At 42.7% G+C, this 25,208-nt stretch overlaps 1 protein-coding gene across 5 annotated transcripts in view; it reads left to right on the plus strand.

Annotated features, from left to right (window-relative positions):
- The first annotated feature begins 7,702 nt into the window (after nt 1-7,702).
- Nucleotides 7,703-25,208, plus strand: part of ARHGEF28 (Rho guanine nucleotide exchange factor 28) — a 126,438-nt gene continuing 108,932 nt past the window's right edge. For 2 of the 5 annotated variants that reach the window (XM_056324782.1, XM_056324784.1), the window contains exons 1-3: nt 7,776-8,048; nt 15,903-15,981; nt 16,619-16,662. In XM_056324782.1, coding sequence (XP_056180757.1) covers nt 16,630-16,662 — 33 coding nt within the window. In that variant the 5' untranslated portion in view covers nt 7,776-8,048; nt 15,903-15,981; nt 16,619-16,629. Of the gene's footprint in view, nt 8,049-15,902; nt 15,982-16,618; nt 16,663-25,208 lie in introns of all 5 variants that reach the window. The other 3 variants (XM_056324788.1, XM_056324785.1, XM_056324783.1) reach the window with 3 other exon arrangements.

Genomic DNA, 25,208 nt, shown 5'->3' on the forward strand with positions numbered 1-25,208 from the left:
GTGCAGTTTTGGGCACCTCGATATAAGGACACCAGACTATCAGAGTGTGTTGAGAAGATGGCGACCAAGATGGTGAAAAGCCTCGAGGGCAAGACTTGTGAGGAGCAGCTGAGGTCACTTGGTTTGCTCAGCTTGGAGAAGAGAAGGCTGAGGGGTGGCCTCATTGCAGCCTGCAACTTCCTCAAGGGGGGCAGCTGCAGGGGAGGTGCTGATCCCCTCTCTCCGGTGACCAGCGATAGGGCACAAGGAAATGGAATGAAACTGTGTCAGGGGAAGGTCAGATTGAACATTAGGAAGAGGTTCTTCACTGAGAGGGCGGTTGGTCACTGGAACAGGCTCCCCAGGGAAGTGATCACAGCGCCAAGCCTGTCAGAGTGCAAGGAGCATCTCTTAGTCATACGGTTTAGTTTTAGGTAGTCCTGCGAGGAGCAGGGAGTTTGACTCGATGGTCTTTGTGGGTCCCTTCCAGCCTGAGGTATTCTATGATTCTATGAAAGAACTCAGTAGTTTGAGTGTAACCACATCTTGTGAGTGTATGTACTTTATATTTGGATTCAGAAAACTGATGTTACCCCCATTACCTTGCTAAGGCTTACTGAAGACAAACAAGGTGTGGTCAGACTGTGGCTCTGAAGATGTCACCCTCAAATTTAACTAACTGCACATTCCAGCACAAGGTCTGGAATGGAGTTCTAGAGAAATCCTTTCCTTGTGTGCTTTTTTGCTCTTTCTAGGAAGTTGTTCTGACCTCTTCTGGTCTTCAGAAGGCAAACTCTGGTCATGTCAGCAGTTGCACCCAGCTGATTTTGTTCCTCTCCGCATGAATGATTCTCAGATTTGGGTTAGCGTCACTAGTACACACTGAGAAAAAGAGTATGCTCCCTCCAGTGTGGGTGAGAGTCAGTAGTTCCACTTTTCATTTGGCAGACGGAATGGAGTGCTAACGTAACCATGGGGTTATTAAATTGTCTTTGCCTTTCTGCTCAGGGAGCTGAATGTGTGGGAGTGGAGGGGAAGGATGGCTGCTAGATGAGCTCCCAGACCTCAGCTATTTTGTGAATTATGATGCTGCTTCCTCAGTGTTGTGGTTTAACCCAGCCAGCAACTCAGGCCCACCCAGCCACTTGCTCGCTCCCCTCCGGTGGGATAGGGGAGAGAACTGAAAGGTGGAAAGTGAGAAAACTTGTGGGTTGAGGTAAAGACAGTTTAATAGGTAAAGCAAAAGCTGCATGCACAAACCAAGGAATTCACTCACCACTTCCCATGGGCAGGCTGGCATTCGGCCATCCCCAGGAAAGCCGGGCTCCATCACACATAATGGTTACTTGGGCAGACAAGGCCATCACTCCAAATGTTCCCCCCTTCCATCTTCTTCTCCCAGCTTTATATGCTGAGCGGGACATCCTATGGTACAAAATATCCTTTTGGCTAGTTCAGGTCAGCTGTGCCCCCTCCCAGTTTCCTGTGCCCCTCCAGCCCTCCTGCTGGCAGGGCCTGAGACACTGAAAAGGCCTTGACTTAGTATAAACACTACTTTAGCAACAACCAAAGATATCAGTAAGTTATCAACATTATTCTCACACCAAATCTAAAACTGCACTGCACCAGCTACTAGGAAGAAAATTAACTCTGTCTCAGCCAAAACCAGGACACCCAGCTGAAAGGGAACTTACAATCTGGTACGTTTGTGGCATCACTATCTGAATTTACAAAAAGATGTTAAAGCTGTTTTTATGAAGAAACTGTTATACACACTTCTGTTTTTCCCTGCATATCCTTCACTGTCAAATGAAGTGAAAATAGATGATGATTAGCTCTGGCTTTTGGCGATCTGAATTTATCAGGTATTGGGTTTCAGCTACTATTGCTGGCTTTCTCTGTACTTCTGATTAAAAATCATTTTGTTCCTTATTACATCTTAGACATGTTGTTTTTGTTGTACTGTAGCTGAACTAGTTCTGTTTAAAGACTCGGTGCTCAGTCATGGAAGGCTTCTGAAATTTAATTTAATAGACACAGTTGTTCTTAGATGGTTACAAAATTTACTACAGTCTTCTGTGTAAATTAAAACAGTAATTAAAATAGCAGGATATACTTTTCTCCTTCCTAAATGCAGCACTGTCTTGTTTGCCATCCCCATCTGCAGCTTGTATAACTATGTCATAAAGCACACTTGCTTGCTCTCAAGTTATGTAGGGCTGTTGAGTGACCATTTGAAAAGTAATTTTACAACCTCATGTTTGTATCACTGTTTATAAAATACCAGAAGTTTGTAATTTTAATGCAGTTTTGACACCTGCATACAGAAAGACAAGCAGGACTAGGGAATGGACTGTGCTTGCTCTCTTATTTAGCATTATTAGCTGCACCTGTTGTTTGATAACCAATTAAGAGTTTCAGTGATGAAGTTATAAGTAGCATCTGCTAGGTGGCTTTCTTATAGATTATGTATGTTCACTTTCTTACAGAATTTAATGACTACTTTCCAGGTGAATGAGGACATGACTCATTACAAATAAAACTTTTCAGTGACCACATGAAAAGGAGCATTTACCTAGAGCCCAAACAATCAGTGAAACCTGGGGGTGTCTCATGACCTTAAAGGGTCATATGTGGGTGCACAGAGATCACAATGATGGATTTGCAGGATTCCTTAATACCCAAGCACATGGAGGCTTTATTTCCTAAGTTTCTGTACTGTTTTACATATCACTATGAACTGCCACTAAGAAAGCAAGTACGCTTATGATCAGTAAAGTAAGTAGATAACCTATTACAAATTTCCACAAAATTACTACCAGGAGAGCAAATAAACATTTCAACAGTCACGGCAATCAATATTAATGGCAATCAATAACAAATCAGGTATATATTTCAGTATTACAGGCTATTACAAAATTACCACTAGTAAAGCAGCACATACACTTACGATCAATTACTTATTTGCACACATATAAACTGATCGCAGAATCGGGACCAATGAAACAGATATCAAAAGTGGGACCAATCAAGAATGGACAAGTTCTTGGTTCAAAGATGATCGGCATCACAGAGTTTGGAGGCAGCCAGGTGTGTCCCCATGAGGGTCCGACCTGTCTAGAGATTTCATAGAAAAGGGCGTGTGCATGGGAAGTTCTCATAGAGAGAGGCTTCATTTTGGGTAAAAGGCAAGTAATTTTTTTATTGCAGAGACATAAAGGGGCATAGGACACCATCACATGAGACAGACAATAGATAATGATGTTTTCTATTTTCTTGGATCAATTTTTATTTTTTCGGGCCATTTTCCTGATCTTTCAGTTAGAACAGCCAATGGCATTTACCAATTCCTACTTTCTCAGATTTTTTTCCTGATTTTTCCAGACTATTTTCCACCTTTGAAGATGATAAGTTGCTGTTACATTTTCTTGGTTTTGTGCATTTCAGGGATATCTCAGGATTTCTCCAGTTTCTTGGTGCCCAACTGCACTTCAAAGGTGTGCTCCTCCAGGATACTCTAGTTCCTCGGCCAGCAGGCACTTTCTTGGTAAGTATTTCAGCAGACATCTTCTGTTCAGTGTTTTTCCCTTTCTAACCAGGTCATCTTTATCACTGCTCCCACCAGGGTGCCAATCAGTGTAAGAAATAAGACAGTTTGGGTTACGTTTTTGAAGTTTACTTGGCGTAGTAAATATATATGTATTTTAAATAAACTTGTCTTGCCAAATAAGATAAAATATGATATTTGAATTATTTTTTTGTTGCAGAAAATATTAATGTTGCTGTTTTGGCATTGTGCATCGCTACCCTTTATTGGAAGGGGCTGAGTGATGCTACTTGTGAAGATGCATGGGTAATGGCAGTTGATAAAACAGTGCTATACAAACCATAAATAATTTCACAGAGAAAACAGCAAACTGTGAAGGCAATGAGCAATGCTGTGTAATACTGAAGTGACGAATAAAGCAAACAATTTCTGAATAACTGATGTGGCAGGAAGTGCTGGGAAATAGATAGATATAAAAGAAGGTGGAAATATTCTTGCTGTGTATGTACCAGGCTGAGTTCCCCCATGACTTAGTGCATGAACTGCCAAAAGTGAGTTGTTTCAGTTCTATTACCGTCTCAAGGTATGTGCTTACTCCATCCCTTCTCAAATGAAATAAGTTCCTACTTACAGAGTTGTCACTGTCATTTTATCACTGATGGAATTCTTGAGTTGAGACAATATGAATCAGTTCATGTGTTCACAACAGTAAATGAAAACACTACACACTTAAAATCTGAAGTTTTGATGCAGAATAGGTTTCTTGATGTTTTCTGATCTTTCAACCTTCTGCCAAGGATTTCTGCCTTAGGTTTGAAATCTCAGGAGTTGACTTAAGTGTGAAGGAGTGGGCTGTGTTAGGAAAGATTTTGAGCACATTAAAGCAGGCTTGAGACATCCCTTACTTAAAAGAAAACAAGCAAACAAAGAAATAACATTCTGACCCTGGCCAGACAAAGCAACCTCCCTATACTGAAGTCCATCTTGAAGGTGAATTTGGCATTGCTATTGCCAGCAAATAGCTGTTGTTGGTTGTCAGACCTTTTCACATCTCTGCATTTAGAAGCAAACAAAAAGGGTTTGTAATGACTCTAGCAATCCTTGTGCAACACAAGCAAATCTTGCCAATTAGGTGATTTTGATTTGGGTTCCTACTCGAGCTCAGGTTTGTGCAAAAGTTACAGTTGTAATGCTGAGCTGAAACATTTTCATTTTGCTCTGGATAACCACAGTCTACCTTTCACTGACGTTCCATGGTTGGAGCCTGCGACATAAAGTACCAAAATACTGCAAAACAAAGAAGTCAGAGGTTTTATGGAAAAGTATCAGATTTTACAGGATACTGCATTTTATGATTTAAAATACAAATTTCATAGCTACAGAGCAAAATTTCAGCAAAGATCACGCACATTTTATACTTGAAAAACAGGGCAAACTAAAGAAACAAAACCCTCTCGTATAGTTTTTGATACTTCATTTACATTTCTCTTTTAAAATGAAGGAAAAGGCATGTAGAAAATGTCAAAACACTGTTGTAAAGAGATTTGAATGTAAGTTGTGATTTTAATCCTTATTGATGTAGCTGTTTGTAGCTATAATCATGTACTCTGATGGAAGATGACTTCAAGTGTCTTGTCTTTTTTTTTTTTTTTTTTTTGTCTTCAATGACAGTTACTTTGCTTTGCGAAGCTTACTGTACCATGATTCCTAACACCACCTTTGATTTTCAGGCAAGGACTATTTCAGCATTTCCCTTATTTTAGTAAGCATTTATGAAGACTGTAGTTCCAGAAGTTCACTTCAAAAAATTTCTCCAAGCTGTGTCATTTAGAGGGCAGGGTGGCTGAGAAGAAGAGGAGTAGGAGTAGCAATAGTAAGTATGTACTAAGTAAATAGTAATATTTGTAAGGTCAAGAAACCACCTCACTGCCACTATGATGCTTTGCATTTTGTAACAGTATTTTTTGCGTGTGTGTGTTAAAAGCTAAGCATTCATCTAAACATTTCTGTTCTTATTAATTAAGGTAGTAGTTGGCAGATCATGGATTCTTCACTTTAAGATGTTTTTAATAGCCAGTGTATTCAAACAGAAAACGCTCTGTGCATCATGAAAAACTGAGTAAACATTATTTAGTGACATAAGTCCTGGGAAACAGTCATTATTGTGATGCCAGGATGATCTGTGTGATCCAAAGACAGTCTCTGAAGTATATGTGGGGTTTTTTTTCCTTTGATATTTGAATGTGGTCTAGCAAAACTTACTTGCCATATTGCATGCATAGTCCCAACACATACAAAAAGCCTACCTAAATCCTTGTTTGCCTGATGTAAATGCAAGAGGTGGTTTCCTCTTGAACTGAGGTCTAAGTAAGTGTCTTAGAGTAATAGTACATAGTGCTGGAAATTATGTAAATTAAATTACAACTCTTAACTAGTTATTTCTGTAACTCCTTCAGTTAGGAAAATTTGGAATTGAAATCCTGAGGATCGACAGTGACTGCAAATGCACTTCTGCTTGTCTTCTTTTCTTGCATAATACGCAGTTGGATAACTTGCTATTGTCAGTGGTAAGTGAATACAGCAACTGAAGTAAAGCAATCCTTATGTATGCTTCCAGTAAAGTGTACTGGGGCTGGATGTAGAGGAAAGGTTCTGTAAGACAGTTGCAACCCCAGCCCGGCTGCACCTCATCAACCTGTGTCTCTTACTTTTCCCGCTTGCAAATTTAACTTTCCAAAGTCCCAATTCCACCATAGCCAGCAGGTGCAGTACCCTTGCAATCTTAGAGCTGTGGATTTGTTCTGACAAGCACAGCACAGAAAGTCCCTGCTTCCTTGTACTCCGTGCAGATGCTTGACTCTGTGACGTTAAGCCATCACAAGGGGTGGTGATGGCATTTTGCTGGCTTCTTTCTCTCCTTCAGGGAGGTACCTTCACGATATGTGCTGTGTTGCAGCAGTCTAATGTTCTTCCTTTTTAAAAATGCTGTTGAAACTATCATGCATTTAGATGGGTGAAGGTAAGTGAATTAGAGGAGTTTAATTGCGTTAAGGACATCTGGTAAGAAGACAATAACTGAGAGACTGGTATTTTTGATTATGAAATGTGATTAACTAGGAGTTTTCGATTTATTTACCAGCTTGGCTACACCTTTTCTATTGGTTGAATATGCAACACGTGGGCCATCGAATATCAGCTAAGGAAAATGTCAGTTTGAATTGTCTTGCTGTGTCCCATGTACAAGTTTTTAACTATCAACACAGATTATTAAAGTTAATGTGTTTACTATTCTCATTGTAAGTGGTTTTCAGTTTACAAGTCAGGACCTGCAAGTATCTTTGTGGGGTCTGGTAAAAAGAGTAGAGGATAGAAAAGAGGTATGGCAATAGAGCATGCTTTCATCTCGGATGACACTCTTGGAGGACTTGGATAACATTTTTTACTATTGGCTTAGTCAGTTTTAAACTGGTAGCACTGCTCTGTAAGTGAATACTAAGACCCTACTTGAGCTCTAATTGTGGACTGGACAGACAGCTGCATCTCTTATGTTTTCTCTTCCTCTGATTACTTTTATTCTCCTGTTTCCCAGATATTTGGGATAATAAGGAAATACACATCTTCACAGTGTTCCAGCCACTGCTTCACAGTGAAACACTACTTCTTTCATGCATTGCTTACACTACGTGGACAAACTTTTTTGATCCCCACAGCATTCTGCTAAAAGGTTACAAAGACTATGCCATCCATCTACAGCAAACAGGCCGTGAATTAAATTACAGTGCTGAGGGAATGAGCTGGGTAAGTCCCTACCCCGAATCTGATGCTCAACACCACACCTCCAGCGCTCTGCCGTCCTTACCGGTGCGACAGGCTGTCACCGCAGGCTCGGGGAGCCAACGGACAGACGGTTTCAGGAGCAGCCGACGTCACGCGTTGTGTACGCGTAGCAGCTGGAAAGGCACAACGCGCCGTGGTCCGTCGGGATCAAAGTACTACGGCGCGTGAAACACGCCTGGAGCGACCGGGCAGCCCGTCGCCTGGTCGCTGCGGGCCGCGGGACCGGAGCCCGACGGGCGGGGGGAGGGGAGGGCTCCGGGGCTGGCGGGGCCGGGGGCTCGCGCCCCGCCGACTGCAGCCGCGCTCCGGCCGGGAGGGGGCAGCGCTCCCCTCCGAAAGGCGCCGGGGGCCGGTGCTCCCGGGGCCGGGGCGCCGTCGGGGCCACGCAGGGCTCCCCGCGGGGGTCCCGCCTTTCCGCACCCCCTGCCCCGCCGAGCCAGCGCTGCCGCTGGCAGGGCCGCCCCACGGGAGCCGGCACCGAGCACCAGCCAGCCCCGGCCCGGGGCCATCACAGCGCGCCTTTGTTCCCTCGCCCCGCGGGCTGCCGGGGCCCGGGGGCGGTGCATCCGCGGGGCCGGGCGCGCCCCGCTGGGCTCCCGCAGGCGCGGCCCCGGCGGCGGCCCAGCGCCGCCTCCTCCCCGGCAGCGCGGGCGGCGGCAGAGCCTGGCCCGGGACGCCCCGCTAGGTAAGGCGGCCGGTGCCCGCGGGGTGGATGAGGGGAGCCCGGCTCGCGGCACCTGCTGCCCGGCCGCCGCCGGCCCCGCGGGGCGGGTGGGGGCGGTGCCGGGCCGCGGTGCCGGGCCGGGGCGGCGGGTAGCCCTCTCGTTCTCCGGGCCGCGACGTCCAGCCCCGGGGGGCAGCGGCCGTGGCGTCGCGCTGCCGGCGGAGGCGCGGTCCCCGACGGGCTGCGCTCTCCCCGGGGCAGGCTGCTCCCGGCGGCTGCCGGTTACCTCCCAGAGCCCCGAAAGCGGGCAGAGGGAGGATTTAGATTTTTGTTTTTTAAATTTGTGGGTTTGGGTTTTTTGTTTTTCGTTTGTGTGCCGTTAGAGCTGCTCAGGCGTTTTCGAGTTCTTATTCCTGAGCCGACAGAGTGTTTGGTTTTAATCAGGAAAGTGCTTGCCCTTCTCAGCCGGAGCAGAAGAAGTGCTTAACTTACTTTAACTTCTTTCACAACCGAAAAATGTAAAGGAAATGAAAACTTTTTGGATAGTAAAATGCTGAGAAACATCTTCTGAAGCGTGTTCTTGATGGTGTTTCGATGGGACGCTGGTGTGTGTGGCATAGAGTTGTGCCAGCTTTCAGCCTGCACAGTGATCCTGATGCAGAAAAAAGGCTGTGAAGCCCTTCTTCGTTTTATGGACTTACTCCTGTGTCTGGTTTTGGTCCTATACAAGAATGGAGGTAGTTCTCATAAGTCATTATAAGGCACACGCTTGGGATAGAAAGCAGTTTATCTCTACAAAAGAAAGAACCTGTCTCATCTGTTAAGATGGAAACAGGATTTAAGGAGGCATTTGAGTAAGAGGGATTTTTCCACATTGGTAAAAAATGAACTTTATTCTGTGACTTTGGTGTGAAGAATCAACAGGACAAAATCTGGTGAAAAGATTTGAGTAGTTCAGTACTTTTCTATTTCCAAAGTGGTGTTTGAATACCCAGTGCAACAAAGAAAGTGACCGCGTAAATCTATTTTAATAATAATCTACCAGGAAACTCATCTGGCCTTCTCAGTTGACATGTACATTAGACTATTCTGCCAACATTTATGTAATGTCAGGGAAGAGTATGATCTGAAGCTGCTGCTGCTCTTACTTGGGAGAAGTTCCCGTTGTCTCACCCAAGAATATTTCCTTTGTGGGGCCGTTTCAGGAGGGCAGGGTGTGCGAAATGGCCCGACATTCTTTTCATCTGAATAACTCATTGAGCGAGAATTTGCACCAGGATGTAGGAAGGATAGATTATGACTAATGTAGTGACTCAAAAGATCTAGTTCCAATTTTTGGCATTGCCAGCCAAAACCCAGCTCTCTGCACAGCCACACATTAGTCAGTTGGCACCTGCACATATCAATTTCCCATCTATAGATGGGGAATACAGAAATCTTAGGGCAGGCATGTACATTCTCTCTGTCTTCTGTAAATAAGTCTTTTAGGTTCTAAGGTGCTACCTGGAGCAGCAAGCAGAACTTGTAACACCATGCATGTTTGTGCCCAAGTATTGAAGTTAGAGTAGTCTTTGCACCAGGGGCTTTCATACTTTTTGACTGGAGCACACTTCCCCGCCCCCCCCCCCTTTTTTTTTTCCTCTCCTCCTTCTGTAGTAACTTGACATCTGTAGCATCTTCTCATCCACTGTCTCAGGAATTTTGCCAGTGTTTTCCTCAATGTCTGCCAATTATTAAAAAATAACAGATTTTCAACAATTTACAGATTTTCCTCCTGACTAGTGGAGCTATGTGAGTTGTATCTTTCAGACTCAGTTTCATTAAAACAAGTGGGTACTGCTAAACTACATTGGTAATTAGAAGAGAGCTGTAAGGTGGAATAGTTGCCCTTCTCAGTGGAAGCTGCTTCTATGAATATCAGAAGCATATCTGATTGCTTCTGGTATAAAAAACTTGTTTCTTGCTCTTAATGGCTGTAGAGTTTGTTGTACTGGTCTAGCTGTTCATGAAGGTGGAATGCAAATTACAAAAGTGTTATTAATCACACACAGTGTATCTCTTTAACTTTGTTCATTAGTTACAGCAGTTTGGTGGATGGCCAAGCCTGAGGGATGATGAAGCATCATCATGCTTTTGAATGCATTTGTAGGACCAAACGTTTCTGGTCCACTTCTTTGCTACCTTATTAGTAAGCTGTACAACTGTGCTGCATGAACTCTTTCTTAAGAGTTTGCTTTTGCGCTGGTGTCATGGCTTCACTAAACTAGGGAGTAGAAAATTCTAAAAGCCATACAAAAATTCATCATTAGAAGGCTCCTATCTCAGTCAAAACAGGCATTAGTAGGAGCAAAGGAGGTGATGCAATGGTATCATACAGATTTTATTTTGTTGTAGTGACTTTACATGTACATTTGGTTCTAGTTTTGTCTTTCAGTAATGTATAACCCACATGTCTAAGGTTTCTAAATTCTAGAGCCCCATTTGATTTTTACTTGAAATGAAAATGCTACATGAAGAATGTTAATGCAGGAATGCATAAAGAATACATTTTTCCAACCTCAGGAGCAGGCTTCTGTCTAAGAGGCATTTTTCTAGAGTTGTTTTTGTGTTTTAGAACCCAAATCTATTTTTAAAAGGTTAAAAAATGTTACTCTTTTTGGAGACTGGTTGAATATTTTCCCTGCTAAGAAGCATAAAATGGCTGTGGTTTTAACAAATTAAAGAAATACAATAGCCATGAATGGGGTGATGTGTTCTGGAGGAAGAGTTAAGTTTCTTTTTGTTCTAAATTGTTGAAAAGGCAGCTATTTTAAAGGTGTTTAGCTTAATTTCTTCTGTTCACTTTCTTCAAGAGCAGCTAAATGTGTGGTGTAGTAATCAACACTAGTGCAAGCCGTTTCATTATAAATTTAATAGGCAAGGGTTTATTTTACCTCTCAGTTTGAATAATGTTAGAAGGCAGTAAACAAATGTGCTTGTGAAGCTGCTAGCAGAGGGTTTTGCTTTGTCCCCTCCCTATTCCCCGTGCCCTAGATGTTCAGGAGAGCCAAGTGTAAAAATGAAGGTTCTTGATATGATCTTTATCTGTAAAGGTGTAAAACTCTAATCACTAAAAGGTGATTAGATATGCTTCTGATATTCATAGAAGCAGCTTCCAATGGGGGGGGGGGGGGGGGGGGAAATGTAGTAATTGTGTGTTATTTTCAGCCTCCTACTTTTTTCCTTTCATTTAATTCTTCCAAGGTCTTTTAATCAGGTCCAGAGCAAGGATCTGCATGTCAAAGAATGTTCTCTACCATGTTAGACCGGATAGCTGTGCAGCGCAGTTCCTAGTGCTTGGGAAGCTGTGAGTGAGCCTTTGGGTTTACGTGCATAATGTAACTCAGATGGAATCTGTAAATTCAGAAATACAGTTTGATTCAGTTGCTGTGCTTGTTGAGAGGAAGAAGTGGGCCGAACATTATTAGTGGAAGCTGCTGGCCAGTCTTTGAGGACCACACTGGAATCTCACTGGTTTTGAAGAGTTATGTATGTACAATACTTTGTATCCATCTTAGAGGCTATCCTGTGGGTTGACATAGCAGATGCTTTCTATGGACTATTGCACAGTAAAAAGTAATAGAACAGTGATAATGGTGACGTGTAATACAGTCACCCAGTGGAAGAGAGCTTGGTAGAAGACATCTCAATATACATGTGTTGCTAGACTTCTGCAATGCAGAAGACATTTTGCTTAGACAAAGATGTTAGATTTTAAAGCATCACAAATGATGCTCTGGGGATTCTTGCCTACCTTCTAGTGGCCTCTGGGTGGGATGCACCCTTGCTTTCCTCTTGCTCCCGTTGATCAGAAATACAAATTCAATGTGCTTGCCTTGATGGTGGTAATAAGACTGTAATTCTCAGTGTTTTATAGACATGAGTTTCAATGTGACTATCACCAGAAAGAAATATAATTAATAAAGGAAGAATTGAATTCTGAGGAACCTGCAAAGCGTCCTTGAAAGTTTATTTACATAGCTTGACAGTTTTGACTTTCAGCCAGTTGTTTGACGATTTATGAAACAGAGGCAGTGATCCATGGCACAGAGGTGTGGGATTATGGTCTGAAAGGAGAATGCAGGGAACAGGGTCCAAAGACCTTGTGTTTTGTTTGAACTGATATATGGAGAAGTATGTATTTTATACCACTGCTTGTACTTTGCAGCCACTTGCAAGGCTTGCACAAACTGTGGTCTGGTGCTGCTTAACAAGCCATGGAGACTTGTTACCACAGCTGGGGAGCCTTGAGTTGAGTGATACCCATACAAGTGGCTGCTGGATCACAGAGCAGCACCAAAGCCAGAGCCCTGGCTTCACCTTCTCTGTGTCTCTCTCATAGTTATATGCTATATTTACAGTGAAGAGGAGAATGTTAAGTTGTGAGTTGTAAACCAGGTTGCTGTAGGATCGGGAAGTCTCCTTTTGCATTTAGAAAAATGCTGATACATAGTCAGTGCTGGTACAGCCACTTAGTAGTCACAGTGTTGGATGAAGGGTCACTTTGTCAACCAGTAGAAATGCTTTTCTGCTTTCTGAGATTGAGATAATGGTTTCCCTTATCTAATTTCTTCAGTGTGTACAGAGTAAAATAGTTTGATAATTGATGTCTTTTCCATTAAAATGCAGTTGAGTCAGTACCTGATGGTTTTATTTTACATTGGTTTATTTAATTATTGTGGCCCTTCTAACATGTCTTGATAATTGGGGAAACCATGCTATAAAATGCTAAAATTTGTAATGTTGAAAGAAATTTGATACATGGGAGTCCCATGATTGGCAACCAATAAATAAAATACTGGGTGAGGAAAAGTTGGAGGGATTACTGAAATGTCTTGGATCGTTGACAAAACACAAAATACTTGCTTATGTTCATCTCAGTAACTCGAGCTGGTCAGGAGACTGGCAATAGAATTTGTCACTAAGTTCAAAGGGAGATTGTAGATTGAAAAAAAAGTTACTTAAATAAAATTATTTTCAAGATCTTTTGTTCTTTTTTGTATATTTACCACTACTTTTCTGAAACATATGCTGCAAGTCTCCCCAGTTTGCAGCACATCACAATAAATGCTTCCATTAATTTTACTGCTAAACTGGATGCTGAAAAGGGGTTTTAATTTGTATAGATGAATCCTGCTACCGCTGATGGCATGAGCTCAATATTTGTAGGCAACGCCTGAAACTGGACCTGTGGTTAGATGCCTGTCCTGCTGGTTTCTGTGTCAGAGGAAGAGATCAGGTGTTGCTCTGTGGTGTGTATTCATCATGTTGGGCAGCTTGACCTTCCCTTTGCTGTGCGGAGTAGGACTGCTCCTCAGCACCCATGAGCAGTTGTCTACGTGGCACCTCTTGAGCACTGGGGTCCCTGACTTTTGGGGAGCTGAGCAGTTCTTTGCTGTACAGAGGAGTTGAGCAGTAGTGTGCATGTGATGGTGTCTCCCTCAGTCCCTCACTCTCAAACAGAGGTTGCACAAGAGCTGCTCAGTAGCCAGAGCTGAGTATTTCCTCCCTGCGTGCATCCTCTTCTTCTTCCTGCCCCTCCCAGCCAGCCACTTCCAGCTGCCAGGCTGAGTTACTGTAAGCCTCAGATGGAGGAAAGATGTGAGCCATTTGTGTAAAACTTTTTTCTAAACAACGAGCGCTCTTGAGACTGTGAGAAAAGCAGAAGAGGTTGCCTAGTGCTGTGCGTTGACATTTATGGGTTCTTCTGCAGGAAGCAAAAAGAGTACCATTAGGGTAGACTTTTGTATCCAGAAAGCACCATTATGAGCTGGTTTGTCAGGGAAGTGCATCTTGGAAGTACTGACTGTATTTCAGCATGGTTTTAGTCAGTGCTGGAAAAAATTGATTGCTTCAAATGAGTTAAGTCTTCCAAGTTTTTTATCCACTCAGGATCTGTATTGAGCTGGGTATGTAGTATTTCTGAATGCACAAGCTCCCAGGGGATCCACAGTGTGACACGAGCAAAGGGTGAAGGGAACTGAAGTCAGGCTGGTGTCACCTGTCCAATGAGTTGTGTTTGTGTTATCCAATACAAAAAAAGTTTATTGTACTTGTGGTGCAATGATGTCCTCCCAAAAGACGGACTAAATTGTACCTTCTTGTGCGCACTTGCAGTACAATAGGTAGACTAGACTGGATACCTGCCTTATTCTTGCAGAGCAGGAAGATGTGATATGTCTCTTGAGGCTCTGGAAGTCAAGATTGTCATATGACAGAAGTAAGAGGAGCAGGTCTTACTCTATTGGTATGGCATAATGGTTTGAACGTGTTCATACCTTTTTGTGGAGGAGATGGTGGAGTTCATCTTGGATGTGTTCCTTTAAAGAGGGAGAACCATTGCAGGTGAAAGGATTTTATACAGCAGATAGAGCAGTGGTGTAAAACAGCTGGCTGGCATGTCTCGTGTTTCAGCCCACCATGAAGGGATGCCCTATATATACATGTAATCTGTGTGTGGTAGTAATTGTGAGTTGGTGACATGTCTGGGATAGAAGCTAATATGCTTCATCTGTTCTGTAAGGTGACGGGTTTCAAAACCCCCACCTTAAAGTACTCCCTGTGAAATTGCACTGGTTTTGGGTGGGTTAGAGTTGATTTTCTTCATAGTAGCTGGTACGGGGCTATGTTTTGGATTTGTGATGAAAACAGTGTGAATAACACAGGGGTGTTTTCATTACTGCTGAGCAGGGCTGACACAGAGCCAAGGGCTCTTCTGCCTCCCACCCACCAGCGAGTGGTCTGGGGGTGCACGAGAAGCTGGGAGGGGGCACAGCTGGCACAGCTGACCCCAGCTGGCCAAAGGGATGTGCTGTAACATAGAATGTCACACTCAGCATATAAAGCTGGGGGAAGGTGAAGGAAGTGGGGGATGTTCAGAGTGATGGCGTTTGGCTTCCCAAGGAACCATCACACATGATGGAGCCCTGCTGTCCTAGGGATGGCTGGATGCCTGCCTGCTGGTGGGAACTGGTGGATGAACTCCTTGTTTTGCTTTTCTTGTGTGTGCAGCTTTTGCTTTACCTGTTAAAGTGTCTTTATCTCAATCCTCGAGTTTTCTCACTTTCCACCTTTCAATTCTCTCCCCTATCCCACCGGCGGGGGGCAAGAGAGTGGCTGCGTGGGCCTGAGTTGACAGATGGGGTTAAAACATGACAGGAATTAATGTTATGGTTTCTTACTTTCTCTTGTAACCCAGTTTTCTTTTGTAGAAAGAGGACTGCACTTCCCATGCTGCTGCTTTTAAGGCTGGGTACATGATGCTATTGCTGGAAACTGCAGAGCATTGTCTCAGTCTGTCAAAGTGAGATGCCTTGCTGCCAGCTGCAGGATGCCTCCCCCTACCACAGAACATCAGAAGACCCAGTGTCTGGGACTCACTGCTGACTAGGCTAGCTGCAGTAGCGTTTGCCTCAATACCATTTTCTTTCAGTGCAAAAATTGTGCTTTTTTTGGCTGAACATTTGTGACCAGTGATTTTGCCTTCTGTTTTGAAATTATGATGAAATAAAACAGTAAGAATGTAGGTACTTGTGAATGTAGATGAATTGACGGACACAAGGAGATCAGTATTAGCAAACTTGTGGTTTAAAAGAAGTGTGTGCTGGGGTGGTGGGTGGGTAATTTTTGGTTTTGATTGAAGCTGTGCATTTAATTTCTGCAGTTTGTAGGCAGGGAACTTCTCAAATCCTATCTGACTCATAGCAGGCTGTACATATGCATTAACAAGCAGTGAGCTGCACAACTGTGTTGTTCTTGGAAACTGTTCAGCTGTGAAAACAAGGCCACATCTGAGCTGAGACAGCCTCCTCTTAAGACAAATTCTCTTTTTTTCAGAGTCTGTTTGAGCAAGTAGAAGACTTGTGCGCAGTTGTTGTTCCCACCTTGCTGTTGTGAAGCTGTGGTGTTGCTTCTGGTATGCTTTTCTCATTTAACAGCAATAATATTTTTACAGTATGAACTTTGAAGATTTAGTGAGTTTGAAATATAATAATGGAAATCAGAGTTGCTACATTGACTGTAACTGTGGTAATTCCAGTGGTGACTTGTATCAGTAGCTTGCTGTTAAAGGTAATTAAGGTGACCTGTCTTGGTCATATCTCCTATGAAGTTGTAAAAAACTAGCACCTGACACTTGGGTATTGGTGTGGAGTAAAAGTTGCTGCAGCTACATCTTGAGGTCAAATTCCGGTTTCTGCCTCTGGAGATAAGAAATGCTGAAATCTGTACTACTTCATTTGCTGCAGCTATGAATGTCTGGGCAGCTGGGCTCAGCCTGACCTGTTTTGTTTACTGTGACCATTGTGTGAAAAGCACACAGCATGCTAACTAAGACCAGCAAGCCCTCCTCCAGCCTTACATGAGCACTGTTACACCAGCGTTTCCTCATTCCGGGGAAATCTGGGGCAGATGGATGGTTGCTAAGTTTAATATCCTTTTTTCCCCCTAATTCTGGAAGATGTTGAATTTATTTGCAGACATGAATGCAGTACAATGATATCGATACCTCCTGATGGGTGTGTAATAATTCCACTGGTTTATTCTGTTTCTAGATGCTGTGAAAATGGAGCTGACCTGCACTGAAGTACCTCTTTACGTAAGTTCTACAACACTAAGCTTCTGCTGGGAGAGTCGTTTTCTTTTTGGTAATGGCTCATTCAAAGGCAGGGTGAATGAAACCAAAAGCCATTCTCCGGTTGTCTGAGACCGCAGACTGTTGAATGTTGCTGTCTGCTGCAGGCATGTGTGGGGTTCATGGTTTTCAGTACTGTGGCTCGGTTCTTTGAAGTAAGTTTAAAATTATTTCCCCTTTATGATCTTTATTTTCTTCTCCTTCTGTAGTCGTTATTGCAATTTTCAAAAGCAGAGTTACTTACTGCCTGTGAAGAGGCACAACTCATTCTCTCTTTCCCACAATTTATGGCTGGTTTTTTTCCTGGTAAAATTCCAAATTGTCATTCTCTCCACTTCATCAAATCAGGAAATTGCATGTTATGTCAGAAAACGAGTAAGTTGAAATTTGTAATCAAATGGAATATTTTCTGCAAAACCTGAAGTGTTTGGTTAAAATAGGTGAACTCAGAGTTCAAAACCAGGTGGTAACAGCAGTGAGTACATGCTTCAGATAAACTTAATTTACTTGGTGCCTTCAGCGGGATATGAGTGTGAGGATTAAAACCTGGGCAGTCTAGTCATTATCATTAATAAACCATGGTTGTGTTTTTTGTCTTGTTCTGCTGTGGTTTGCAATGAGAATGGTATTAACATGGGTATGTGAATGTTAGTGTCTAGGAGGGTGGCACTGAGTGGTTTTCAAAGGGGTGGTAAAAAATGAAACAAAGAAACAAAACAATTACGTGCTTATTGTGATGAGATGGAGATGGAAATGAAGGAGTACAAATAATCTGTACCCCGAAGTACTGAAGGAGTATAGGATTGCAAATGTACCAGCATGAATTTCCATTGTATTTGTCAGCTTGGGAGTGGGAACCTCAGGCTCACAAAAATTAAAGTCAGTATCTTTACAAGAGGCAGAGGGGAGGGTTTTGTAAAGCCTGCTTATGTGATGTTGGTTGTGTGGTGCAAGGTTTCAAAACCAAATTTTGACAGAAAGAATAATCAAGGATATGGTTCTAATGGATAAAATTCAACATGGTTTTGTCATAGGTGGCTGCGTCAGACTGATTTGATATCCTTCCATGGTAAGATAACTGATCGCTTAGAGAAGGGCAATGCAGTGGGCTTAATCCAGGTTGCTGAAAATGAAGTATTTGGTACCGTGTCTCACAGGAAATTCGTATGGAAGATAAAGAAGGTGGAGATTCATGTAATGAGATAACGATATATGGATACTGCAAGAACAGTTATTAGGGTAGACAGGAAGATACTACCAGTAATACTTCTTAAGGATCACACTTAAGGCCAGTTCTGTTTAACGTTTTGAGAGCCAGAGATGTAAGCTTGTGGTATCTGTTCATCTGTGGACATCATAATATCGGGAGATATTGGTCTGTACTGAGGAGAATTCAGTTATTACATGGAAAGATTAAATTTCCCTGCCTTTTATTTACTCCAGTGAATAAGAGCATGGTACAAAGTTAGGCATTTGGGGGCTAATAGTGATACATCTCTTATGAACTAGGTACTGATCAGGTGGAAGCAGAGAGGGCTTTGCGTGTATTAGTCACTTGTAGAGTGATGGATGTGAGAATGTGACTTTAGTTGGGAATTTTTGTCCTAAGCTTTGCACAAGCAAGAGCCTGTACTGAACCTGAGCTTTGGTAACTTGCTGGTTGCAGTCTAACTTGCTAGAAACCCAGTGAGAGTGTTTTGGATTGCTATTAGGTGGTCACCAACTTGTTTTCTTGTGGGGGAAGCAGGTGGAAGTGGTGTCTTTCTTCTGGGTCCCCAGTGTCGTACCAAGCCTGAGGATAGTGGTGAAACGTGGACTTCCAGAGACTTGCAGCGGGAGCACCCAGGGTGAGTTTCCCAGAAACTGGGACTGTAGTAATTTTTTAACAGCCTCATATATTTTGTGTAGAGGTGTGTGCGTGCGCACGCAGACGCATATATGGGAATCAGGATATGAGAAGCTTTCAGGCTTTCTGCAGGGAATGGGCAGGGGCTATGTGAACACTCTAAGGGGACTGAGAAAGATTAAAGGTTGTCTCTCAATCCCCATCTGAAACTTGGAGAGGTCTTACAGACCTTATACTGATCCTCTGGCGCTGATACGGTTGTTTTGGTGAGCTAGTGCCTGAAAGTGATGCAGCTTCACAATCTTGCCCATCACAATATTGTTCCTAATGTGAGTACTTCTGAGTGGGGCTGGCAAGATCAAAGAGGTCTTTCCATCTTGAAAAAGTCCTTGAGTTAAGGCATTTCTTTTTTCTTAGCTGGGTCCAATTACTTCATCCGTTCTGGAAACTCTTTCCAACTGCTCCTGCTTTATTTGCATGACTTTGCTGGAGAACACTATGAAATCAGCATTTAAATTAGATGTGAAAGTCCTTTCTGATCACACAGTTCCTTAGACAGTTTTCATTAAGCAGTTCTCTGGCTAGATGAGCTTGTCTAGAATTTGTTGAACCTTCGTCCTTAAGCAGAGGTGGGTAGAGAAGCAGGTTTTAGGAATACTGAGGGAACATGACAAATATTTGCACTGCAGTGAATTCAGGTATTTCTCTGATGTGTTCCCGTCTCTTTTAAGGGCATGGTGGAACTACAGAATGCCAGGTCATGGCAATTGCATACTGTTTGTATGCAGCTTTAAAAATGTCAGCATATGGTTATAACACATTTTCCACAGGAAAAGTGCAAGTGGTCAAAAAGTAGGAAGTAATCCCTTCTTTCCAACCTCTCTGAAGGCATAGGGGTTTGTTTGTAGAGAGAGAGAGCTATCTACTGTATGCTGGGTCCAAAATTAGAATGCTTTTCACGCTGTGTTTAATCATGCTTAGCATCTATATCAAGTGGATTTTACACTCTTCTTTATTCCAAGGATGTCTGTCTGAGAGGCTTGTACTTTGTGTCAAATTATCTGAGTAACTGCAGTTCTGTGTTTATAATACACATTTTTAAAGATTATATGCAAGATACTTTGTTGACTTGCTGTATGTGAGCAGCTGTTACACAGCTGGAGGATGCATCCATACGGCACTGTTAGTTTGAACTGTCACACTTTGTCAGTACTGAATTTCTTTGCAAATCTAAAATAGCATGCGTAATTTGATTGGCTGAGTGACAGCAATTTCTTTTTTATTATGTAAGAGGGAATGCATTCGGAAAGCTCAGGGACCTTGCTGGGTAATATAATTGTTGTGAAATATAATTTAAAAACACTCTATGAAATTACTCCATTTAAAAATGTATTATTTTGATACACTTCTCTTCATATGTAATTTTTGTGGCAGCAATACATTAAAATCTAATTACAACACACATAAATGTCAGGGTTTAAAAAATGAATGGTAATGAAGCAGAAAATTAAGTATTTGAAGCATATGCTTTTCAGTTAATTTGAGGAGCCTGTTTCCATCTTCTAGACAGCAAAATACTGTTAACCATATAATAAAATCATTCCGTATAAACCAGTCTGATTTTCAGGACTGACTAGCCAAGGGTAAAGTGAAACATCGTACATCTTGTGTCTCTTCTTTCAATGCTAATAATACATTGTTTAAGTAAGTAGAACTTGAATTTAGATAGCTTTTACCTACCTAAATTATGTTTTTTTAACTGATGCAAATAAAACTGTATTTATCCAGTCCTTTCTGTAAGGAGAGCAGCAAGCTGAGTCTTTTCATTTCATAGTGTACTGAACGCAATATATGGAATAAGATGATGCTATCTTCAGGCACCCACTGGTTTCATCGTAGACAGAAAAGAGGCTATCTATGAAAGATAAAAAGCAAAATATTTGATGAAGCAAAATATTTCATGGAGCACTTTTCATATATTGAAGAATTTATATATGGTAGTTGTTCCTTCCTCCTATTGAAAGCAGTTTCTAGCGTGGAAAATCAAATCTCTCTCATGGTAAATCATTCCCTCTTATTTAATGGTAGGTGACTGGATTTTGTATTTTTTTTTGTTTGTTTGTTTTAAAGAAATTTTGTTTTTGTTTTAAAGAAATTACCAACATTGATCTTTGATCTTTGACATTGGCAAATAAATGTCTTGCTGCCATGGGGCAGTCATACTGTGGGAGCAGTCAGTGCTCAAAAGCAGAAAATATGTGATCTCAGAAATTTGTAAATTATTCTCTGCTGAGAGCCTGATGAATGTTTCCTGTGGGAGCAGCAGAGGGAAATCAAGAGATGCTGAGCCATGGAGGATATCCACAGCAGTTCCCTGTAGACATCAGTGGGGCCTCATCTCCTGAGGAGGTAATGCTGGAGGTTATATGTCAATTCTGTCTTTCCAAAAGAGTATTTGGATGTTAATTCTCTGGGAAGAGGCAGAAACACAGGCTCTCAGATTTGGGACTCCTCTCTCCTGGAAAGTAAAACTTCCACTTGGTCCTGTACTGTACATTGCTGAGGCATCACATGCTCCTGCCTACAACCACTGGCATTGGCTAAAGTGCTTGAGGTCAAAGCTTAATTAACTTCTTGTGTATTCTGCTGCATGAAGTCTCTCCCTCTTAAGTGTCTCTGCTGTTTTATTCTTGTTTGGGGTTGTTTTTGTTTCTGACACCCTTACAGCTTCTTTGGTGGAGTGTAGGTGCCAAGAGGGAGGCATGCTTATGTATTCACTGTTAAATACTGATGTATTGAAGTCCTCCTACAAATGGTGAGGACTTAGCAGGTTTTCCTCTTAACTGGGTTGGGGAGGGGCTGAGAGTAGGATGTAGCACTCACTGCTCACAGCCGTAGAGCATCTGAGTGCCTAGGGACTCTTCTGCCTTGGATAAGCTTGGCGATGGTCTTTGCCTGGGCTGGGTCTGCAGTGTACCAAACTTGTCAAGTTCTCTAGGGTTTCTTTTCCCAGACTTTTTTCTGTCCAGCATGTGGTCTTTACAGGGTTTGCATGGTCGTGCCTGTTCTTTGCTTGTCTGGCTATTTGTGTGTTTGAGTTGGTGATTTGCTCTGGATGATGTGATACTGGCTTAATACTCTCTATTTTAGGAATCTGCATTTTCCGTCACTGTAATAAAGCTTTGTAGTGCACTGTCCCGCACAGTGCTCTTTTGTAGCCAGGAGATGTTGTTTAACTTCATCTACAAAGAAGTTCTGAGTTGATGTAAGGGCAGCAATGAGCCTAAAATGTAAGAAAGGTGTGGTGAAATGGACATCCATCCAGGTTTCTCAGATCCTAACCTAGGGTGCTAGGATGGGGCAGCTTCCTTCCTCTGTAACCTGGTTAGAAGTTAAGTAAGTCTATATGAAGAATTGTGCATGGTAGTTTGCTTTACTTTTCTGGTAAGTGGAAACTGCTTCTAATGCAGTTTGCTCATGGCATGTCCCATCCGGAGAGGTGCATGCCATCTCATTTACAGTTCCAAAGAAAGGAGTACAGCTGCTTAGGCGGAGGCAGAGAGAGGGAGGTGTGTCGAGCCTGCATTCACAGCCGTCTCCCCTCCAAGAATAAATGGAGGCCAGAGGAACCATGTCTTGACCTTTTTCCCTCATCTTGCAGTGAAGCTGGAGGTACTGAGGCCCAAGGGCTGTTCCCATCAACGTCTGGGGTACTTGAGGCACCGTGTCCTGAGTTCACGTGCTAGTTCATATGCATGTGCAAACCTGGGCATCCACACCAGCATTTCCCTTCACCATTGCACTGCTGGAGCTCAGCCTTGGCAGCAGTGAAGGAGGAGGAGTGAGCACAGCCTGGTGGCCGTGGCTGGCCTTCCAGGTGGCCTTGCTCCAAGCAAGTTGGGATGACAGTGTAGCTCCCCTCCTGCTGCGTCCACGTTAACTGCTGGCCCGAGAGGTTGACTCTCAGGAGAGAGCAGGAGTGCGAATTGGGAATTAAATCCTGGTGTGGGCAAGACAGTCTGGCAGCTTTTTTATCACATGCAATATACCTGTATCCTATCCCTACAAAGGGGTATGTCTGTGTTACAACCTCAGTTAATTATCCCTTGGATCCATGCTGGTTTATTTCCTTCTGTCATTAAGGAACAATTTTGAAGTTCTTTTGATCTTCTCTTACATTTTCAAAGGATATACCCTCCCTGCAGGAGTTTTTGAGTGAACACCAGGGCTACAGCCAGTTTCATTAGCATCTTCACTGTTGTCCTAATTTGCGATTGTGTGGTTCATAAAGGATGAGCTGGCATAATTCCCTGGGACCTGGTTGAAAACTTGACTGCTTATTCATAGGTGCCTTGGCTGTAGAAGATATTTGAGTAAGGAACAGAGAGGAGAAAGTGAAATAAAGGGCATATTTCATACCCAAGGGTCACAACAACAAGTGCCTGGACTGATTTTTAAGATTCTTTAAAGCAAAGTCTGCTGTATTGATTGACAATTAACCACCTGGATTTACATAGGTGAGAAACACGGTGGAACAGAATGAATTCTGAAATGTTTTAGACGACAAATAAGCTCATTTCATTATCTAGTAAAAAAAGGCGTAAGGCAGTAGGCACTGGCCAAGGAATGAAGCAAGGGTGCTCTGTCCAGCCAGCTGCCGGGGACCATCCTGCATTGCCCCGGTGCAGGCATTCGTGCTCCCCTGTTGTGTTAGCTCTGGTATTTTGTACCATCTGCACACTTGACAGCGGTGGCATGGAAGGGGAAAAATAATTAAATTACAGAGTTTCATAATGGAAATTTGCATAAACTAGTTCCAGGCCTGTTTCAGAATATGCGTGGCTGTTCTACAACAGAGGAAATTAAAGAAAAAAATTTCAGATTAGGAGTCAAAGTCCTGTTGAAAAGATCAGAAAGCAAAGGGTGGTAGAAATTTGAAAAGAGGATTTTAATGCATATCCAGGGATTGGATTAATTTGGTACTCTGACAGCAACTTCTAGTCTTCTGGGCTGTTTTTACCTCGAAGTCGAGAGTTCTTTGAAGTGTTCTGTGTTGGTTGATGTTGCTTCATCTGAAGGCAATGGTAAAGTGCACTCTGATATTCACACAATCCTGAACACTTCTGAAATTTCAGTTCTGCACTGAGGCCCATGCAAAAGGTGATTGAGTAAACAGGGTTTTATTTGCACTGTAGCAGTGAATCCATAAATAATTTGAGCACATCTGCTGCAAAATTTTCAGAGGTCCATAGGTAAAGGGACTTAAAAAACCACTTGGTAAGCCAGTTAAGAAGCTGTGAATCATCTTGTTTGGCAGGAAGAAATTCCAATTTTTTTTTTCTGAAGGTTGTTATTTGTATGCATAGTTAGAGCTGGAGGGACAAATGAACTGTAATAGTTAACTTCTTCATAAATGCATGGTTTCATGTGCATGAGTATTGGGAAACAGAATTAACAGGAATAATTCAACAATGTTACTCTGTTTTCTAAATGATCGAAGTGTGAAGTTCAAACTGATGTGGGATTCCAGTATGCTTTTGCATGACAGGAGTAGGAAGTGGCAGTAGCACTTACATATTGATCCCAAAGTGAGTGTTTGTCTACCGTGCCAAGCTCTGTGCCTTCCCAGTTCCTCCATGCTGAACTAAGGAGTTGAGATGTGAAGGGAGGCGGAAAGGAAGGGAAATGGTGGGATACAGATTTTGAATTCTCTGCTCTTGGCATGTGTTCAGTCTCTGCTAGCCAGCACCTTGTGGAAAGAAGCCGGTTTCTAGCCCATCTTGGCCATCCTGTGCTTTTGTGTTCTTCGCTGTTGCGGTAGGCTTGGCCGTATCGCGGGCCAGTCTGTGTGTTCAGCCAGGCTGAAACCACCGTCTTGTTTAGACAGCGATTTCAAAACACAAAAGAGAAATCTAAATGTGTGTTGGGCTTCCAGCATGTGCTTGCTAATGTATGGAACTGTGTTTGCTGGCCTGATCCAGTGCTGGCTGGAGTCATGAGTGTTTTGTTCTTGACCTCTGTGGGAGCCTGGTCAGGTCCATTGTGGGTGGCTTGCATGGGGACACACAGAGGAGTGCACAGGCTAGCCTGTGTTTGGATGCAAACTGGCTGCCAGAATGAGACTGAGGAAGTACATGTGAAAGAATGGGATCTATTTTAAAAGATATGAAGGAAAAGAATGGGTACTTCAAAGCATGTCCGTCAGCAGTCAGATAATGTTTTGCTCCCATGGTGTATTATTTTTCCTCCGTTTCTTGTTTTCCTCTTCAGTCCTTAGACTGGGATTTTTCTGGGCAGGGACTTTGTGCTTACATGTATTTGTATAGTGTCTGCAACAGTAGAGCCCTGATGTCACATAGGATATGACAATAGGAAGTAATCTGATTTATATATTTTAAATCAAGTCAACTGAAAAAGGTGGCTCCTTTTTAGTTGTTACATGTCAGAATGGATGTTCATTTTCTGTTAATATGCCTTACTGTTAATATGCAGAAGTTTTCTGACCTGTGTATGTGAACAGCTTATTCCCAAGCTTCTTAATTCCTCTGTATGATTTTATGCACCGATACAAATTGTGTTGCCATTGACAGCAAAACACTGAATAATATTTTTAACGACAGAACAGCAAGAATGTTAATACATGTTTTGGCACTGTGTAATGCTT

The sequence above is a fragment of the Falco biarmicus genome, chromosome Z (assembly GCF_023638135.1).
Source record: "Falco biarmicus isolate bFalBia1 chromosome Z, bFalBia1.pri, whole genome shotgun sequence".
In the NCBI taxonomy this organism is placed as follows: Eukaryota; Metazoa; Chordata; class Aves; order Falconiformes; family Falconidae; genus Falco; species Falco biarmicus.